The sequence below is a fragment of the Rattus norvegicus genome, chromosome 16 (assembly GCF_036323735.1).
Source record: "Rattus norvegicus strain BN/NHsdMcwi chromosome 16, GRCr8, whole genome shotgun sequence".
Lineage (NCBI taxonomy): Eukaryota > Metazoa > Chordata > Mammalia > Rodentia > Muridae > Rattus > Rattus norvegicus.
The window spans coordinates 1262712-1279955 of record NC_086034.1 but is presented as its reverse complement, the minus strand read 5'-3'; the positions used below and the strand labels follow the sequence as shown (position 1 = coordinate 1279955).

The window sequence follows — 17244 nt, the reverse complement described above, 5'->3', positions numbered from 1 at the left end:
GAGGGGACATCACGGAGCAGAGTGAGCGAAGGTTTAGGTGACTCCACAGCTGGGACCTCAACTAATAGCTGGAGGGGTGCTGAGCAGTGCATACACCATGTCTGCCTAAGAGCACCCAGTCCTCTGCGGGGCTGCCGTCCAGGCCAGCCCTGCCTCCCCTCATCGCCATCTCTCCGAAGCTTCACTCCCTCAGCATACCATCCAGATAAAGGAGCCCCACAAGCATGAGTCGCAGCAGCTGCTTGGCAGTAAGGCAAGCCCAGGGGAGATGACCTCTTAGTCCCACTGTCTGCAGCTTAGCCAGCAGCACTTAGCTCAAGAATACATGAGGGAACGAGCCTTGAATCCAGGACCCCCGTGCTATCTGCCCAGCCTGAAGCTTCCAGGTTGGCTTTCAGTTGTCTGACTCAGCTTCCTCTCTACATGTCCCCCACCAAGCCCCAACATGTGTGTTTGTATATGTGCATGTGTGTGTGAGAGTGCACATGTGTGTATGTATGTGTGTGAGTGCCTGTGTGTATGTGTGTGTGAGTGCCTGTGTGTATGTGTGCATGTATTTGTGTGTGTATATATGTATACACATGTGTGTATGTGTGAGTGTGTGAGTACGTGTGTGTATGTGTGTGTTATGTATGAGCATGGGTATATGTGCATGTATTTGTGTGTATGTGTGTGTTATGTATGAGTTGTGTGTGCATGTGTGTGTGTGTGTGTGTGTGTGTGTATACATGCGTGTGTATTTTGGTGCTTTGTGATCCATAAAAAGAAAACAAACTCAAAGCAAACAGGCTGGATTTCGACACTTCCCGAATCTGTGGAAACCAATAATTTCCCTGGACAGGAAGGATTTCCGTTTGGACTTAATGCTCATGGCCAGAGGCAATAGCCACTAAGGGCCCTAGGAGAGAGCAGCAACCACTAAGGAAGGGATTTTGGAGGGATGTGAGAAGCCAGCCCAGTTCTAGGAACAAGCTAGGGTGCCCAGAAAGGACAGTCTTTCTTGATGTCACCAACTGGGCTTGTAGCAAAAACAGGATTTGATCCCCAAGTTGTCCCTTCACTCCCTCCTAGATGCTAGCATCTCTCTGGGTTTTCTAGTCTCACATGTCCTTCTAACAGTCCTAGGGGGAGCTGAAGTAGAGGGAAATATGCCAATGGGGCAAGCGGAGCAACTAAGGCTGGAGGGTCCTGATGCCTACAACTGTGCTGAAGTCTCGAATTATTATAGCTTCTTTTGAGCCAGGCTTGGCACCCTGGTATTGAGTTAGATCTGCTATAAGATGAGCAGCCAGGTACCACTGGTGTCCAGATGTCCTGACCCCAATCCTCTATGACCCGAAAGGAGCCTGTGCCCCTGGTAGAGGAGAAGCTGAGGTGGAGAGATATGATGGGTGAGGGTGGGCTTGCCTCTCAGGGAGTTAAGCCTGCTGGCTGTTCCCTCACAGCTCTGGCCACAGCTAGGAACAGCCTGTCCTGGACTCAGGGCTCGTAACACTTCCTCCCTCATCTATCCTGATGCTGGGGTCCCAGGGGAGGTGTTAGAGGTCTTGGCTCCTGCATCCCCCACCCTACCCTCAACCCCACCCCTCCCCCACTCGTATGCACAAGGACACAACATTCACACAGCAGGCCTGCCAGCTGCCTGCAGCAGTCTGAGAGCCCTTGGGAGGTGGGGGTTGGGATGGTGTGCTTCCCTGGTGGCAGGGCTCAACCGAGGGTGGGGACTAACCCCCAGTATGCTCAGGAAAGTTTTGCCCTTTCTCTCTTAACCAATGCTTTCTCACAGGAGTGAGGAAACTTCCGAGCATAAGGGAAATGAATTTCCTGTGGACCCAGGCCCTGAGTCCCTCAGCAGCAGCAGGAGATCAGAGATAGGGACAAAAGCCAGGCCCGGGCCCTGAGCCCAGCACATCCAGAAGTCTCCCCCACAGTTGAAGGAATCCTGTTTGCTATGATGTCACTGGGGTCACATCTACTGAATACTGGAGTGTCCTGGCCCAAATGAGACAACTGCTGGCCTTGGTGTTTGGGGGTAGGAAGCTCTGAAGAGGAACTGGTAAACAGATGGTGGTGGCTTGGAGCCAGTCTGGTAAGAGGTGGGTTGTGCGGTCCTCTCCACAGAGGTGAACTCCAAAGCAAGACAGGCCAGATGGGTCCAAGGCAGCATAGGGACAGGTAGTGGGGTGTGCCAGATACCCGGGTCCAATTCATACACATCATCTCTTTTGGTCCTTGAAGTAACTTGGTTGGGGGAGGGAGTAAGAGTAAGTAGTAACCTAGAGGAAGCTACAGTTCAAAGAGGTTCAGCATTGTTCCAGGAAACCACAGAGCCCAGGTCTCCTTCCCAGGCAGGCCTGAATTCCATTGGCCTTTCCCAGGCCCCCTGCACCCTGTTCTGACCCCATGATCCTTCACTTGCCCTGTTCACTGGCAAGTCATCTTCCTGCCTTGCTCAGGGAAGAAAGAACCTTGGGCCCGTCTGCTTTCCTTGGCCCACCGGCTGTTCCTCTCCCTTTGCCCGGCACACACCCTGTTAATTCCATTCTCTGCCTGTTTCCCTGTTGGGTTTTAGCAGAGCTCTTGCCCAGCACATCGTAGAGATGTCAAACTGTGTTCCTTGCCCTCCCACCACACACATGCCAGCCCGGAATTTCCTGTGCTTTGGGGGTTGAGGTTGGTGTGAGAGGGTGTGTGTGTGTGTGTGTGTGTGTGTGTGTGTGTGTGTGTGTGTGTTTCCCCTTTTGTACTAACTAGCTGGTCTTTTGCTGTCCTCTGGTGGCTGAATCTGAGAGCCACCATCTCCTGCTGTAAGGTGAGTTTACCCTGTAAAAGACAGAAGGGGATTTCCATCTCTTGCTTATAGAAATGTGTGCACCGCTCACTAAGTGCTAACTGGTTGTACCTGGCCTGCCCTTTTGTCACCTCATTATCTTCACTGTCACCTGCCCTCAGCACACAGCTCTCTCACTTGTCTAGCCACTAGGAGTGTTCCTTGGATGGGTACTCTCAGCCAAAGGCCCTGGGGAGAGGACCTTCAGCAGTCTCTTGTCCCCTCAAATATTGCTTTCCTTGTCCAAATAATTGTGCTGTCTCCATCTCCTGCTGGGCCCCAAATTGTACCAGGAGGGGTCTCAGGAAACCCCATGGAAACTGGGTCCCGAGTGTGGTGGTGCCTTTGGACCTGAGGAAGTAGCTGAAGTACCTGCCAGCGGGAAATGGCACTCGAGCCAACCATGGCAGGCAGTGACATCACAATTACTCATGGCATCCTAGGATGACACCTAGGTGATAAGAATGTACCTTGAGAAGCCAGCCATCTATGGTATTTGACCATAGGACAGTAAGGATGACCAAAAGGTCTATGATGGGTGAGTTCTTCTGTGGATACTTGACTGATTACCAAACGGAAAGGAAACACGTACGTCACAGGCAAGGACACAAAGTCTTCTGTGACTGGAAAAGACTCCTGCACACACTGGGCTGACTTAACTAAACATGAGACAAACCCTTAACTGTGTAGGCGGCTGAGCCCTCGCTGCCTTTTGAATTTATAGGCTCCCGTGAAAGAGCATAAAGAGTGGAACCCTAAAATTTGGATTGAGGACATTTGCATGGATCCGAACAAAACCAACTCTTAATTTCCAGTCCCCCCTCCCCCATGTCTGAGGAGAATTGGTTGCTTTGTGTAGAAATACCATTACTAGGGTTGGAGAGATGGTTTAGCCATTAGGGGCCCTTGCTGCTCTTACAGAGGAGGAACCCAGGTTCATTTCACAACACTCATATCAGGAAACTTACAATTGTTTTTAACTCTAGTTCCTGGGACTCTAGCGCCCTCCTCTGGCTGCTGCAGGCACTTTCATACATGTAGTGTACGTACATACACTCAGCCCCACAAGCATATAAGTCTCCTTTTTCTTTTTCTTTTTTTTTTTTTTTTTTTTTTTTTTGTTCTTTTTTTTCGGAGCTGGGGACCGAACCCAGGGCCTTGCGCTTCCTAGGTAAGCGCTCTACCACTGAGCTAAATCCCCAGCCCATAAGTCTCCTTTTTAAAACACCATGATAAGCTTATGTGAGTCCTGAAAGACCCTCCACAGAGCCCATAAGTGGGTCAAATGTTAGTGTCTTCCAAAAGAACAGAAGGATCCCAGAGGAAGTATCTTGCATACTAAAAGAATTAGGAGAGCCTGCTAAGACATATTTCTAGTAGGATACATTCACATTCCATACAATTCACACATCAAATGGTTGTTAACATGTCATGGTCATATGTAACTGTGCCCAGAGCTAAATGTTTTCAACATTGCATGAGGAAAGCTCCTAACAGAGACGGGAGCAATGCCTCAACAGATGAAGATGCCTGAATTCAGTTCCCAACACCCGCATCTGCTGGCTCAAAACTGAACGCAACTCTAACTCCTGGGGATCTCACACTCCTCTTTTGGCTTCCAAAGATACTCACACACCCATATGCTGTTGTAAGGATCTTTGCATAGGGAATAGCTAAATAATGCCTCTCCTCTCCTTCTGTAATCCCCATGATAAGCCAGAGTTTGATTCTACCAAAGACCTCCTGCTAGAACCAACCCCTTTCTACAGGAGAGAAATTAAGGGCAGGAGTCTGGGTGACCAAAGCAGCCATGCTAGAGGGTCTGTGGCTTCAGAGATGGAGGCCCCCTTCTTCTAGTCCTCTGCAGCCTATACTCCAGCCCTTTCCTTAGACTCAAAGCCATGTACAATTAGGGTAGAGATGCACACAACCAATTAGGGAAAGTGGCTGGAGAGTCAGGAAAAAGGGTCCCGTGACTCACTCTGTCCCCTCCTTCTATAATGGCATGTCAACAAACCCAGCTATGATGATCTCTCCTAAGCGGGTTCAGTTCACAGCTGAACTCACGGACATTTAGGTTTTCCTTAACTTTAATCAGAATAGTAACTGTGCTTAAACATCCACACAGCTCTCTGTGTGGATACACGTTTTCGTTTCTCTTGGGCACATGGTGACTCTGTCTAACCATCTGAGGAACTGTCCACATCTTTACAAACACTTGGCACTCTCTTTCTTACACTTCCCAGTGGGTGTGAAGTATCCCACTGCAGTTTTGATCTGCATTTCTCTGATGACTAACGATTTGCAGTGTCTTCTCGTGTGCTTACTGGCCATTTATATCTTTAAAATCATTTATCTATTGTGTATGTGTGTCATAAGCACACATATGTCATACAACACATGTCTGGAAGTCAAAAGACAAGTGGCTGGAGTCAGTCCTTCCATAGTATAGGTCCTAAGGACCAAAGTTAAGTCATCAGGCTTGGGTGGCAAGGCTTTACCTCTAGAGACCCCTCACCAGCTCAGGTTTCTTTTTATCTTAAAATGATGCCATATTCCAATACTCACATCTCTGCCTCTTATAATCCTCTGTCTCATCTTCCATGTATTTCCTGAACCTAGTAAGGCAAGAGTGAAATACAGATGCACCATTTAAAGTGGAGCATTTCAACATCAGCATCACCTATTCTCTGTACCCTGGCCAGTTGTGTGTCTGAATTAACTGATATCCTTTATGACTGCATAAAGAGGCTTCACTGATGAGGGCTGAGACTTGCACTTGCCTATGGGTATAAGGATACATATTTAGACATAGTTAGACGTCAACTTTGCTTTGTAAATGTTTTTTCCATGTCAAAATCCTGTAACTTTGGGGTCTTATTCTAATAGTGTGTATATGAAGTTACAATGTTATATTAATTGATCTTTCTGACTTCAAACCAGCCTAGCGTTCCTGAATTAAAAGACAGTTGGTTTTGCATTTGGCAGGCTCCAGCTGGGCTAAGTTATAGTTCAGTGGTAGAATGCTTGTATAAAGCCTTGAGTTTGGTCACCCATACAACACACACATGCGCACGTACACACACACACACACACACACACACACACACACACACAAGTGAGCAAAGCGCCTTTTATGGTGTCCTTCAGCATGTACCCACAATCCCAGCTATTTGAGAAGCTAAAGCAAGTCGATCTCTCCAGTGCAGGAGTTTGAAACGCACTCAGGCGGCAGAGTGAGATCCAGGATCAAGAAAGCAGCTCAGGGTCTCTATGCCCTCCAGGGTCCTGTGAGTCCCAGGCTTGAGGCCTTATTACACCTCCGAAACATCTGCAGAAATTACTTTCCATGAAGCAAAATCCTGCAGAACCCAGCTGTTTTAGAGCAGTGGTTCTCAGTCTCCCTAATGCCACAACCCTTTAATACAGCTCCTTCCCAACAATAAAATTATCCATAATTGTAGTTTTGCTATGTACTGAATCCTGATGTAAACACCTGATATGCAGGATCGCTGCTATGTGACCCCCATGTGAAAGGGTAATGAGACCCCACAGGTTGAGAAATTCTGTCAAGAGTCTCACAGGCACTATGCTGGAGATGCCAGGTCCAAAAAAAGTGTCTCCTACCTCATTTCCACATGAAGTCCTAGAACAGGCAAAGGTCATGGTGTGGTAATAGAACTTAGTGGCTGGGGCTGGGGATTTGGCTCAGTGGTAGAGAGCTTGCCTAGCAAGCGCAAGGCCCTGGGTTCGGTCCCCAGCTCCGAGAAAAAAAAAAACAAAAACAAAAACAAAAAACTTAGTGGCTGCCTAGAAAGATGTACAGGGAAGGTTCTGAAAAGCTGGTGAGGTTTTGTGTCTTCACTGATGCTCATTAATCAGTAGATACAGTTTTCAAAATTTATGGTGCAATTAAAATGTGTGAATTCTACTAAATGCGAACCTTTACCCCAGTGAAGTCACTCTGGAAAGCTACTGAGCATCTCAGAAATCTGATGTTTTCACTTTTGAAAATCTTTTTTTTTTTTTTTTTGGTTCTTTTTTTTCAGAGCTGGGGATCGAACCCAGGGCCTTGCGCTTCCTAGGCAACACTTTTGAAAATCTTATAGCATCTAGGAAGCACACACGCTAGGCACTGAGGGCTACCGATGTATGTATACATAGGCGCTGAGGGCTAAAGATATATGTATACACTAGACGCTGAGGCTACTGATGTATGTATACACTAGGCACTGAGGGCTACTGATGTATGTATACATTAGGCGCTGGGGGCTACTAATGTATGTATACACTAGACACTGAGAGCTACTGATGTATGTATACACTAGACGCTGAGGGCTACTGATGTATGTATACATTAGACACTAAGGACTATTGATGTATGTATACATTAGGTGCTGGGGGCTTACTGGCAAGCAACAAGCCAGGATTTCCTGGGTTACTTTAAAAGGTGTTGCACATAAAAAACAAAACAAAACAAAACAAAACAAAACAAAACCTGGCTTAGGCCTCTGAAAATAGCTGAGAGAGCTGCAAAGGACGACCTTGCCTTTGCCTTTAGGGAGTTGTTTCTAGAAAATTCTTGCGTGCCTGCTGTACCACTAGATTCCACTGGGTGGAGGCAGAGCACAGACATCCCCAGGCAACACAAGCCCTCCCACCTTCTAATTCTAGACCCCTCAGAAACTGACAAGAGGCAGGTCACAGCTCTAGGAGGGAAGGCCTTCCCTTCAACTTGTCATGGGTGTCTGGAGTACCCCAGGTCAGCAGGCAACTAGAGACAACAACACATCTTTGACTTGTACCAGAAAAAAAATAAATACACAAATTTTAAAGTGAGTAAATATATACATTTTATAAATAAACAGATGTTCTTAAAATACGTTTAAAGTGCATTGCTTAAAGGCACTGGGGTCTGGGGACAGGCCTATAATCACAGCTATTCAAGGGTAGTAAAAAGAGTGACAAGTTCGAAGTTGACCTGGGCTACAGAATAACTTCAAGGCCATTGTGGACAATGTAGACCTAGCCCACAACTGAACAAAAGGCTGAGGCAGCTGGGTCACAGGTCAGTGACCTGAAGATTTTAGGTAAGGATCCCTCTCAGAAGCCCATGTACTTTCTGCCCTTACCAGCTGCCTGACATTCTCTAGATTAATCATGACCCAGCCTATAGTCTCGTTTACACCTACTCACCTGTACGCTGTTGTACTGCACGAGTGACTATCAGATATTAGTCAGCTGAGATCTGCTTCTCAGATGGAACCCCTTGGCAGCCCTGCTGTATAAAGAACTGCAGAGTGCCTGTGCAGGGTCCACACCATCACATCCAGCTCTTCTGAGGATGCCTGCTGCTCCCAAGATGGCTTTGAAACTACTACTCCAACCAAACTCTCAGCTCAAGTGGCTGAGCTCTGGCTTCATGGAAACTCCAAGACTGTGAAGACAGCCTAACCACGATGACATCAAAGTGACTAGGTTGTCCTGTAACGAAATCCCACATCACCTGACTCAGGAATTCGTACGGAATGAATGCATTACTCACCCCAGCTAGAGCCCAAACCTCTTCTCCAGGAGCTACTGACTTGCTACTTGCTATGTCCCTACCCACCTAAGGAAACTCTCACTCATGTGCTTGCCCCAATCCCGCCTTCCCTGAGAATCAGCAATGACATAATTCCATGTTTCAGTGGCCAAGTGTGGAGGGAGAAACCCACCTCTGACCTGTGGTGATCTCAGTTCCTTGCTTAGGCAAGCCCCCTTTCCTAAGGATCTCTGACACATGGAAAAATGACACCCTCTTTTCAGTCATAGAGGGTGACATAGAGCTTGCTATGATGACACATCAGGCCCAAGACCGTGCATCTCACATGGATCACACCCAATTCCAGACCTAGGTGTCATAGGTCACATTATGGCTGAGAGAAACTGAAGCTCGATCATTAAGCAAAACCCGGACTTTACCTAGAGGCAGTGCTCATGGTAGGGGTTGTGGAGACTGTGATCCTGTCTGGATCATCCCTACAGCAAAGATGGCAACAGGATGCTCTCACTGGTCTCCGAGCTAGGACCTGGGATTATTAATCAGATGTCCTACAGGGATTCCCTTAGCATAAGGCTGAGAGTGTTGCTTGTGTACACAAAGGCCCTAGCATCACAAAACGACAGACAGCTTAAAGCATAGAACCTGAAACATAGTAACTCAAAGACTGGCCCCAGCTTCATCCAATGTTGCTTGCCTGATATCCCAACAGCATTCAGGAAGATCAAGCGAGTTTGAGGTTAGACAAGGCTACACAGCAAGTTCTAGGCCAGTCTAGACCACACCGCAGGACCTTGTCTCAAAACAAAAACCAAACAAGCCCCAAACATGTAAGTTTCATTCTAAAACCAGAGACAGCCATTTTATAGAAAATAGGATTTATTTATCACATTTGAGATGAACACAGAGGACTGTTCAGAAATCTTCTACATATATATCATTGATTGATTGATTTAACATACAGAAAAAGCAAAGCCTACCAGAAAACACTTCCCTCTTGAGGAGAGCATGAATTCAGGCAGTTTCTGTAAGTTTTCAACACAGGAATTCACATTGAGCAGACAGGCCTGGCTCACAGGTCTGTCCCCAGGTCCAGCTGCTTCTATTTCACAGGCTCCTTTCAGAAAATCACAGCAGCCAACCAGCAGGATTCACAGTGACCAGAAGGAGAGGCATTGATGGTGGGACTTTCACAAGAGCCCTGAGTTATGTTTCAGAAGCCAGGCGGGGAGGTGGTGGTGGTGGTGGTGGTGGTGGTGGTGGGGTGTCTGTGGCTTGTGCCAACTCAGGTCACACATAGGACAGTGCAGTTAGTGTAGTAGCTTTGTTCCTATGAGATCTTGTTAAATTATTGCAATGAGGAAGACAACATTAAATAGCAACTGCTGTCCCCGCTGGTCAAGGAAAAAGGCAGGAGCCTTCTCTGACTAACTGGTCAGCATTGCCGATGTCCAAGGCACACACAATGGCAATCACCGAGACACTTGCTAAGGATACATGGCCCAGTGGCCATGCTGATGCCCAGAAATGGATCTGAGGAAGGATGGACAGTTGAGAGCAGCCTGGTCCTGTGGGGGACCATGTGCCCAAGTGGCCTTCCTCATACTCAGTAGAAGTGGGTACAAACAGTTCTTTGGAGTACCTGGGTGAACCAAGACATGGCTGCCTGCTGCTGTCCTAGCACCTTGGCTGTGACTTAGCTCAACTGGCCACAGTCTGTGATGACAATCTTCTTAGATGTCTTCCCACTTTTTGAGCCGAAAGATTCTATTTTCTTCACAACATCCATGCCCTCTTTGACATGGCCAAACACAACATGCTTGCCATCCAGCCTGTGGGGAGGGTTGGGCCAAGTGAGGAAACAACCAGCATCCTGGCCACTCGCAGAGTTATTTGCTAAAGGTACTAATTCTCAAGGGAATGCCCCACCCCCAAAGCTCCGTCACCATCTGTGAGCTCTCCAGCTGCACTCCAGTGGATTCGAGGCTCCCAGGACAAGTTCTGTCACCCTGGGATTTGTCCTGGCAGCTTGATCTGATTCTTGGTGACCTTACCTATGAGAAGTGGGTTGTTCTCATTCTACCCAGGAAAATGATGGTCACTGGAGCACTCAAAAAAGCAAGACGTTTGTGCAACAGACCACTGTACATTGAGCACCAAACAAGTGTGAGAAGTCTGGAAGTGCTGAGCAGATCATGATGTGTGAGCTCCAAGAATAGAACTTAGCTCAGTTCCAGCAAAGCAAGAATGGTGACCACCTCGGCCAGAACCCCAAGACCCATTAAGGCTTCTGTGCAAGGAGCAAAGATGGGGTCAACAACAACATGCCTGCCTGGCCCTGACAGCCCTGTGTGGTTTGTCATCCTATCACTTAGATCCTATCACTTAAAGTTGTGGACACAGGTTTTCTAAACTTCAGTCTGCTGTTGCCTCTGACCTCCAGGGTCCTGAGGTCTGGAACACTCAGGACTCAATGCAGAGAAAGGTGCTGCTTAGTGGAAGTTTTACCAGGGAAAAGGCATTCCTAGATAGCATAGGCCTGTGGGAGAGGAGGTTGGGAGGTCTGGGAGTCAGGTGTGGCCACGCTAACAGTGTGGCCTCAATATGCCTCAATGCTCATGATACCATAAGCACATTCTGTAGTGGAGGCAAGCCAAGGAAACATCAGGGTAAGCCAGGCAAAGCGGTTTCCACTCAGACCATCATGAGGTCACTTACTAAAGGATTTTCCAAATGTGGGGTAGAGAAACCCTTCTGTGTGTGTGCAGGCCTGACACAAATCAAATTCCAGCCAACAGCACCACTGGGATGCATAGGTGGGACACAGTCACAGAAAAAACATAAACTGAGCCTCGAATCCTTCCCGGTCTCTCATACACACACACAGTGAGAAGCAAGCCATGGGCCCAAAGCAGATGGCCCAGCTGCCATCACCCTCCTGACTGCGGACCTCCTCTGGCATCCTTCTCAGAGTCCTGCAGTGTGAAGTACTCACCAGTCTGTCTTTATTGTGCAGATAAAGAACTGAGAGCCATTGGTGTTGGGGCCTGCGTTTGCCATGGACAGGACACCTGTAAGACAAGCAGAGGTGAGCTGTGTCACCCACGAGGCACCTCACCTGAGACGCTGCTCAGAGAGCAGGTGGCTCACACTCCATCAAGGACGTGAAGCGACAGGTCCTGGGACCAGAGAACCACTGCTGACACACTTCCTGGAGCTTGTGCACTTTAGTGCCAGCTAGCTCTCAAAGGGGGACGCCGGGGTGGAAAGACTTCAGGGGTCTCGGAGGGAGCTGATTGGAACCCCAGCTATGACTTCTAGACTCTCCCACACTCTGCCTTGGGTTTTACTCAAAGACTCCCCAACCAAGTTCCCACAGGGAAATCTGTTTTTCTTTGTTGAAACAAGTCTCACTGTGCAGCCCAAGATGGTCCTGACCTTTGGATTCTGCTGCCTCAGCCTCCTAAGTGCTAGAATTACAGTAGAAAAAGTCTGGTTTTGAGAGAGTTATGAATGAGAAAGTTCTAGAGAAATCCAATTAGCTAGAAATGAGAGCTGCCTAGATGCTAACAGGAGGAGGACGACAGGATGGATGCCGGGCAACTGTGGACCACAGCTTCTCTGGGCAGCAGCAGCACCCAGATGGGATGCAAAGGCCAAGAGCACTGGGAAGGGCTCAGTCCCACATACCTGGTCCCACGTGCTTCAGTGTGAAGTTCTCGTCAGGAAAGCGGCTTCCGTAGATGGACTTCCCTCCCGTGCCATTGTGATTGGTGAAGTCGCCAGCCTACACACAGAATGCCTTGTAACTAGTTACCACACAGCTGGCAGACGGGCAGTGGGCACCCTGGGAAGGCTGCCCTCAACACTCTCAAGGCCCACCCTCGGGCGACAGGGCCAACAACTATTCAGTGACTAAGATAAACTGGGAAAAACTAGAACCAAGCCCCTGTGTCTGGAACCACACTGTAATAAGCCTGGTTTCCGAGCAATAGGTTTCTAATCTGAGCTAGTGTTTTCAGTGAACCTCAAGAAAACGTGCCTGTGGGGTTCAGATTCTCAACCCACAATTCCTAAGAGGGCCACAAGCAGGTGAGAGGGGTCCTGTTCTCAGAGCCGGGCTGGAGGAGACCAGTTCCCGGGCTGAACCCCATTCTTTGCACCAGCATGCCCCTCCCAAAGCCCAAGTTTTGTAGACTCATGGGCGCTGGATGAGCCATGGGTGCTGGGTGGCCCATGGGCGCTGGGTACTTCTCTCAGAGCCTGCTGGGTGTTGGAGGATGTTTTGTGCACTGTACTGAGCTGCCGATGTCTGTACCCAGATTCTGGTTGCAGTCTGGATTTTGGTATTGCCATTATTATGAAATGTCTGATTCAGGCTTTGTAAACACCATGCCCCGCCTCCTTCTGATGGACTAAAACAAAGATCTGAGCAGCCTACAGCTCGGCAGAAGAAAAAAAGGCAACTTGCTGCCCAGAGAGAGGGAGAGGGCCTCAGCCAGGACAAGGGGAGTCGCCATTGGGACACGAATGAAGAGAGAGGGGCCAGGGTGAGACTGAGGTAGCACGTAACAAGCCACACACCTGGGAAGTAGCCTAAGGCCAGCACTGTTGTGTTAGAATAGCTCAGAATCTGACTAGTTATACTGCCTGAAGCTTTAATAAATATATAGATTTCCATGTCATTAATCGGAGCAAAGAATAAATAAGCCCCAACTTTTACAGCCCAGGCAGCCTAGGAAGGACCTATATGCAGTTCTTTCCCGGAAGAGTACAGGAACACTTCTATCTATGCCCAGTTGTTGGCCATGGCCATACTGTGGTTTCTCTGAGACAGGACCCTTAAATGGGAAGAGTGAACCTTGTCCAGCTAAAGCATCCACTGATACCAATAAGGTGTCCCCAGTCACCTCGCCTGTGCCTCCAGAGGCCACCATGGCAAGCCATAAAGAGCTCTCCCAATTTGCAAGTCCCTTCCTGAATCCAGTTACTCTCAGTTCCCTACCTCACCCACCAACTCCAGGTGGAGCTGGGAGCCTCTGTAGCAGGAAGGTTATAGGGCTTGACTGGGTTTAGCCATAGCGACAGCCCTGCCTGCCGCCCTGCCTCTCCTTCACTTTGTCACACCCAATGGGTAACCAAGCATTACAGAGTGACAGTAGGCACAGTCCCAACCCACTGCTGCTTGGTTACAGTGGAGAGAAGAGCATAGGCAGAAAGGACTCCAGAGAGGCCATGACATCTATGCTTGCCTCCTGGTCTCCACACATCAGCCTCCGACCTTGAGTCTGCCCGTGAGGTTTTTGTTGTCAACACCTAGCCTGAAACCTGATGCAGCATGTTTGTAAAAAAACTGGAAGAAACTAAAGAATGTGTTCACTTAGCCAAGAAAAGGCCCTTCGCTGGCAAGGCCCCTCCAGGTTCTAGCATATGTAAGACAGACTTAGCCATCTTATCCCCACCCCCTCTTCTCCCAGGCCCAGTGCTCAAGGGCACAGGGAATACCAAGATTAGAGGCGGTCTAACTCTGATAGCCCTTCAAAGCCTCAGGGTCAACCCCCACCAGCAGCCCTCCACTGTGTCCCCTCCATGCCCCAGGGCCCAGCTTGCTTGTCAGTGATCCCGATCAGTCACAGCAGAGGCTGTGCTCCTGTTACCTGGCACATGAAGGCTGGGATGACCCTGTGGAAGGTGGAGCCTTTGTAGCCAAAGCCCTTCTCACCAGTGCACAGGGCTCTGAAGTTCTCTGAAGAGAGAGAGAGAGGAGGGGGGAGGAGGGAGGGAGACAGGCGGGTTAAGAGCAGGCCAGCCTTCCCTGCCAATCCCCCAGGTTCGGTGTGTGTGGAAAGACCCTGCCCCTCCTCTGGACTCAACTCCTGATCACATAATTTCCTGCCTTGAGCCAGTAGCAAGTGCTGTGGCTTGAATCCAAGCGCTAAGCTGTGCCAGTCAGGGTAACAGGGTGAGGAGCCCAAAGACTATACCCTGCCCTGTGCTGCCATGCAGAAATGGGGGGGAGCTTACATGGGGCTTCCCCTGGTTATGGGCTGTCTAGCTACTCTTGGTCTGGTTAGCAGAGCTGACAACGAGGTCCAGAGAAGGACAAAAGGCTGCCTTAGGGGTACCTATCAGCTATGCCTAAGTTGAGATACCCACACGTCACAGTCTGTTCTAATTCAACCCCGAAGCCTACCAGCCTTGGCTGGCTCACATCTGGGCCTTACCTGCTGTCTTTGGCACGACATCTGCCTTTAACTACAGGGAAGAAAAAGAACAGAAAAGGACGGTCAGTCGAGAAGCAGGTGCAGGGCAGAGCCCCCTCGAGGTTCACACCCAGAGGCCAGGGCATCAGGACCATTCCTCTCCATGCCCACTGACTCTCCTAGGAACAGCCAAGAAAGCTATCATCCCTGGCAGCTGCTTCCTGAACCCAACCAAGGCTTGCCTGAGACGGCCTCAGTTTCTTATCAGAAGAAACTACTGTCATCCTGGCCCACTTCCGGGACAGAATTGTCAACTGGAGGTCCTCAGCAGGAGTCCCTGGACCAAGAGTATCATCAGGACCAGCTGATGTTCCTCAGTGCAGGGGGAAACTGAGGTCCCCAGAAGGAAGGAGCAGACAGTTGAGGAATGACAGACAGGCCTCATCCAAGCCTGACTCTTGGCTTCTTTTAAGAATCCCTCTTCACCAAATGGGGTTGGGGAGATGCTCCTCATTCTCCAAAAGATGAAACTGAGGCATAATAATAAATATTGGCCACACACACCCCCTTCGCAAATCGGGCAGCCAACACTAACTGGTACCTTTGTTCAAGCCAAAAGGCTCCTAGAGCCTCCTCCTGATATTTTGACTGTTTCCTAATTTTCTCTTCAAGGGTCGAACAGGAGCCATTGTTGAACGTGGACCTCAAAGAGTGGAGAAGCTTGGGCTCCCAATTCAGAACCTTCTCATTCATTCCATGTGCCTCCTCTTAGGTAATCAGGCCTTGGGGGCGGATCCCGAGTGTGCTCAGGCCAACAAATGAGCACCAGGCAACACCTGGACCTCAGACACCCACCTGAGCTCTGGGTCCAACCTTGGACGCAGACGGTTCTAGGAAGCCCAACGTCAGTCCTGGCCGGTCAGTGGGCTGTCACTCAGTACGATCTGACCTTGACCTTTTCCTCCACACTAGCCCTCCCTCTCTCTTCCATATCACCCTCCCCCCCCCCCCCATCCTCCAGGGTTTTGAAATGCCCGGAAACGGACCAAGTTGATGCCGCTTCTTCTGAGAGAGGGAAACTGAGGCCCAAGGTCATCCGGTGTGCCAGGCACAGTACGGGGCCCGGGAAGTCCAGGTTTTCCCTACGGCCAAGTCTCACCTCCAGCACCACGCGGCCGAGCGGCTGTCCGTCGGCGCCCACGTCCAAGTACACGAGCGGGTTTTGGGAGGAAGAGTTCGCGCCTCGGGCTCCGCCGTCGCTGCAGGTACGGGTCGTGGAGAGGAGGAGCGGCGCGGAGCGCGGGCCGGAGAGCAGACCGAGCAGGCGGGGACCGCAGCGCAGAGCTAGCATCGCTGTCACGGGTCGGGCGAGGGCGCGCGGAAGAACTCAGAGCAGACACAACAGAGGTCGTACGACCCAGGAAGCGATACCTAGGCCGCGTGCCATCGCCTTTATTGGTCCTCTGGCTTCGAGACCACGCCCCTACACGCCTCCGTCACGCCCCCTCAGAACTGGTTCTCTAGTGTCCCCTGCTGGTTGCATCTGGCAGCGCAATCAGTTCGTGCTTTGTGCCCCATCCCGTAGCCCCACGCGCGGAACCGGAAGTCATTTGAAAGAGCCTCTAGACCAAGAGAGACACTGATCCTGAGAGTCAGAAAGACGTGGGAGGCTCTGAGGTGGATCAGAAAGGGAGAGATAACAGAAAGAACAGAGAAGTAAAAAAGATACGACACCCACAAGGTGACCGACCTCAGGCCTCCTGCTCCAGGGCTGAATGTCTCGTTTTGCCTCTAGAGATCAGTGCCTTGGCTAGAGGACTGAAAATACAGTTTGCCCAATCAATAGTGCATCTCCCAGGCCTCAGTCCCAGGGTGACCTCTCCTCTCCAGCCCACACTGACAACCCTTGTTTGTCCCTATCACTTCCAGCCAGGCCAGGAAGATACTGGGCTAGATTTACACCCACTAGAACTCACCTGGAATACACCTCCTTACTGACTGCATGCACCTGCAAATAACTTCTTAAGCAACCATTCTGAACGGATGCCGGGAAGTTGACAGTGTGTGATACAAAAGGAAAGGAGCCTGCAGCAGAGCCACAGCCAGGGATTTAAGCCCTTGTGTTCGGGGCACAGCAGCAGCCTGGGAAGCGAATGAATGCCAGCAAGTGGGGGCATGTGAGCCAAACCCGATACTCAGTTAGGAAACTGAGGCTCAGAAAGAGAAGAAAGCTCTGACCAGGGCTAGAAAACCCTGATTGGGCCAGTCCTTCTGCAACCAAGGAAGTTATGAGAAACTTATCTTGCTTTTAACTCATACCTATTCAGGGGATAAATAAACTTGAGAGAGAGAGAGAGAGAGAGAGAGAGAGAGAGAGAGAGAGAGAGAGAGAGAGAGAGAGATTTGTTAACTGTTAAACACTGCTCTGTGGACAACAGTGACGGGCATAGCCTAGACTGCATACTCAGGGTATGGATTCAGAGCATAGGGGGGACTCTCCACTGCAAGATCTCAAAGTCCTGAGAGACTGGAGAAGGGGAGGAGCTGAGAGACTGAGGAGCAGGGGAGCCACAGATGGTACAGTGTTCCCTCCTCTACCTGACTTCCTTCATGTTCTATCTTCCAGCTCGTTAGCGAACACATTTCACTCCCCTTTGTGTGAACCAAAG

General features: G+C 49.7%; 1 protein-coding gene across 1 annotated transcript; it reads right to left on the bottom strand.

Moving 5' to 3' along the window:
• Positions 1–9233: 9233 nt before the first annotated feature.
• Ppif (peptidylprolyl isomerase F) lies at positions 9234–15955 on the bottom strand. Its single transcript, NM_172243.2, has 6 exons — positions 15735–15955; positions 14597–14627; positions 14030–14118; positions 12063–12159; positions 11368–11443; positions 9234–10204 (listed from the first exon to the last, which is right to left on the bottom strand). Exons 1-6 carry the CDS (start codon positions 15924–15926, stop codon positions 10069–10071), a joined length of 621 nt encoding a protein of 206 aa, NP_758443.1. The 5' UTR covers positions 15927–15955; the 3' UTR covers positions 9234–10068.
• Positions 15956–17244: the final 1289 nt, after the last annotated feature.

Coding starts and splice junctions, on each gene's coding strand:
- Ppif (NM_172243.2), bottom strand. CDS start 15,926: ATGCTAGCTCTGCGCTGCGGTCCCCGCCTGCTCGGTCTGCTCTCCGGC. Junction 14,628..15,734: donor TCGGCCGCGTGGTGCTGGAG/GTGAGACTTGGC, acceptor TCTTCCCTGTAG/TTAAAGGCAGATGTCGTGCC. Junction 14,119..14,596: donor TGTCGTGCCAAAGACAGCAG/GTAAGGCCCAGA, acceptor CTCTCTCTTCAG/AGAACTTCAGAGCCCTGTGC.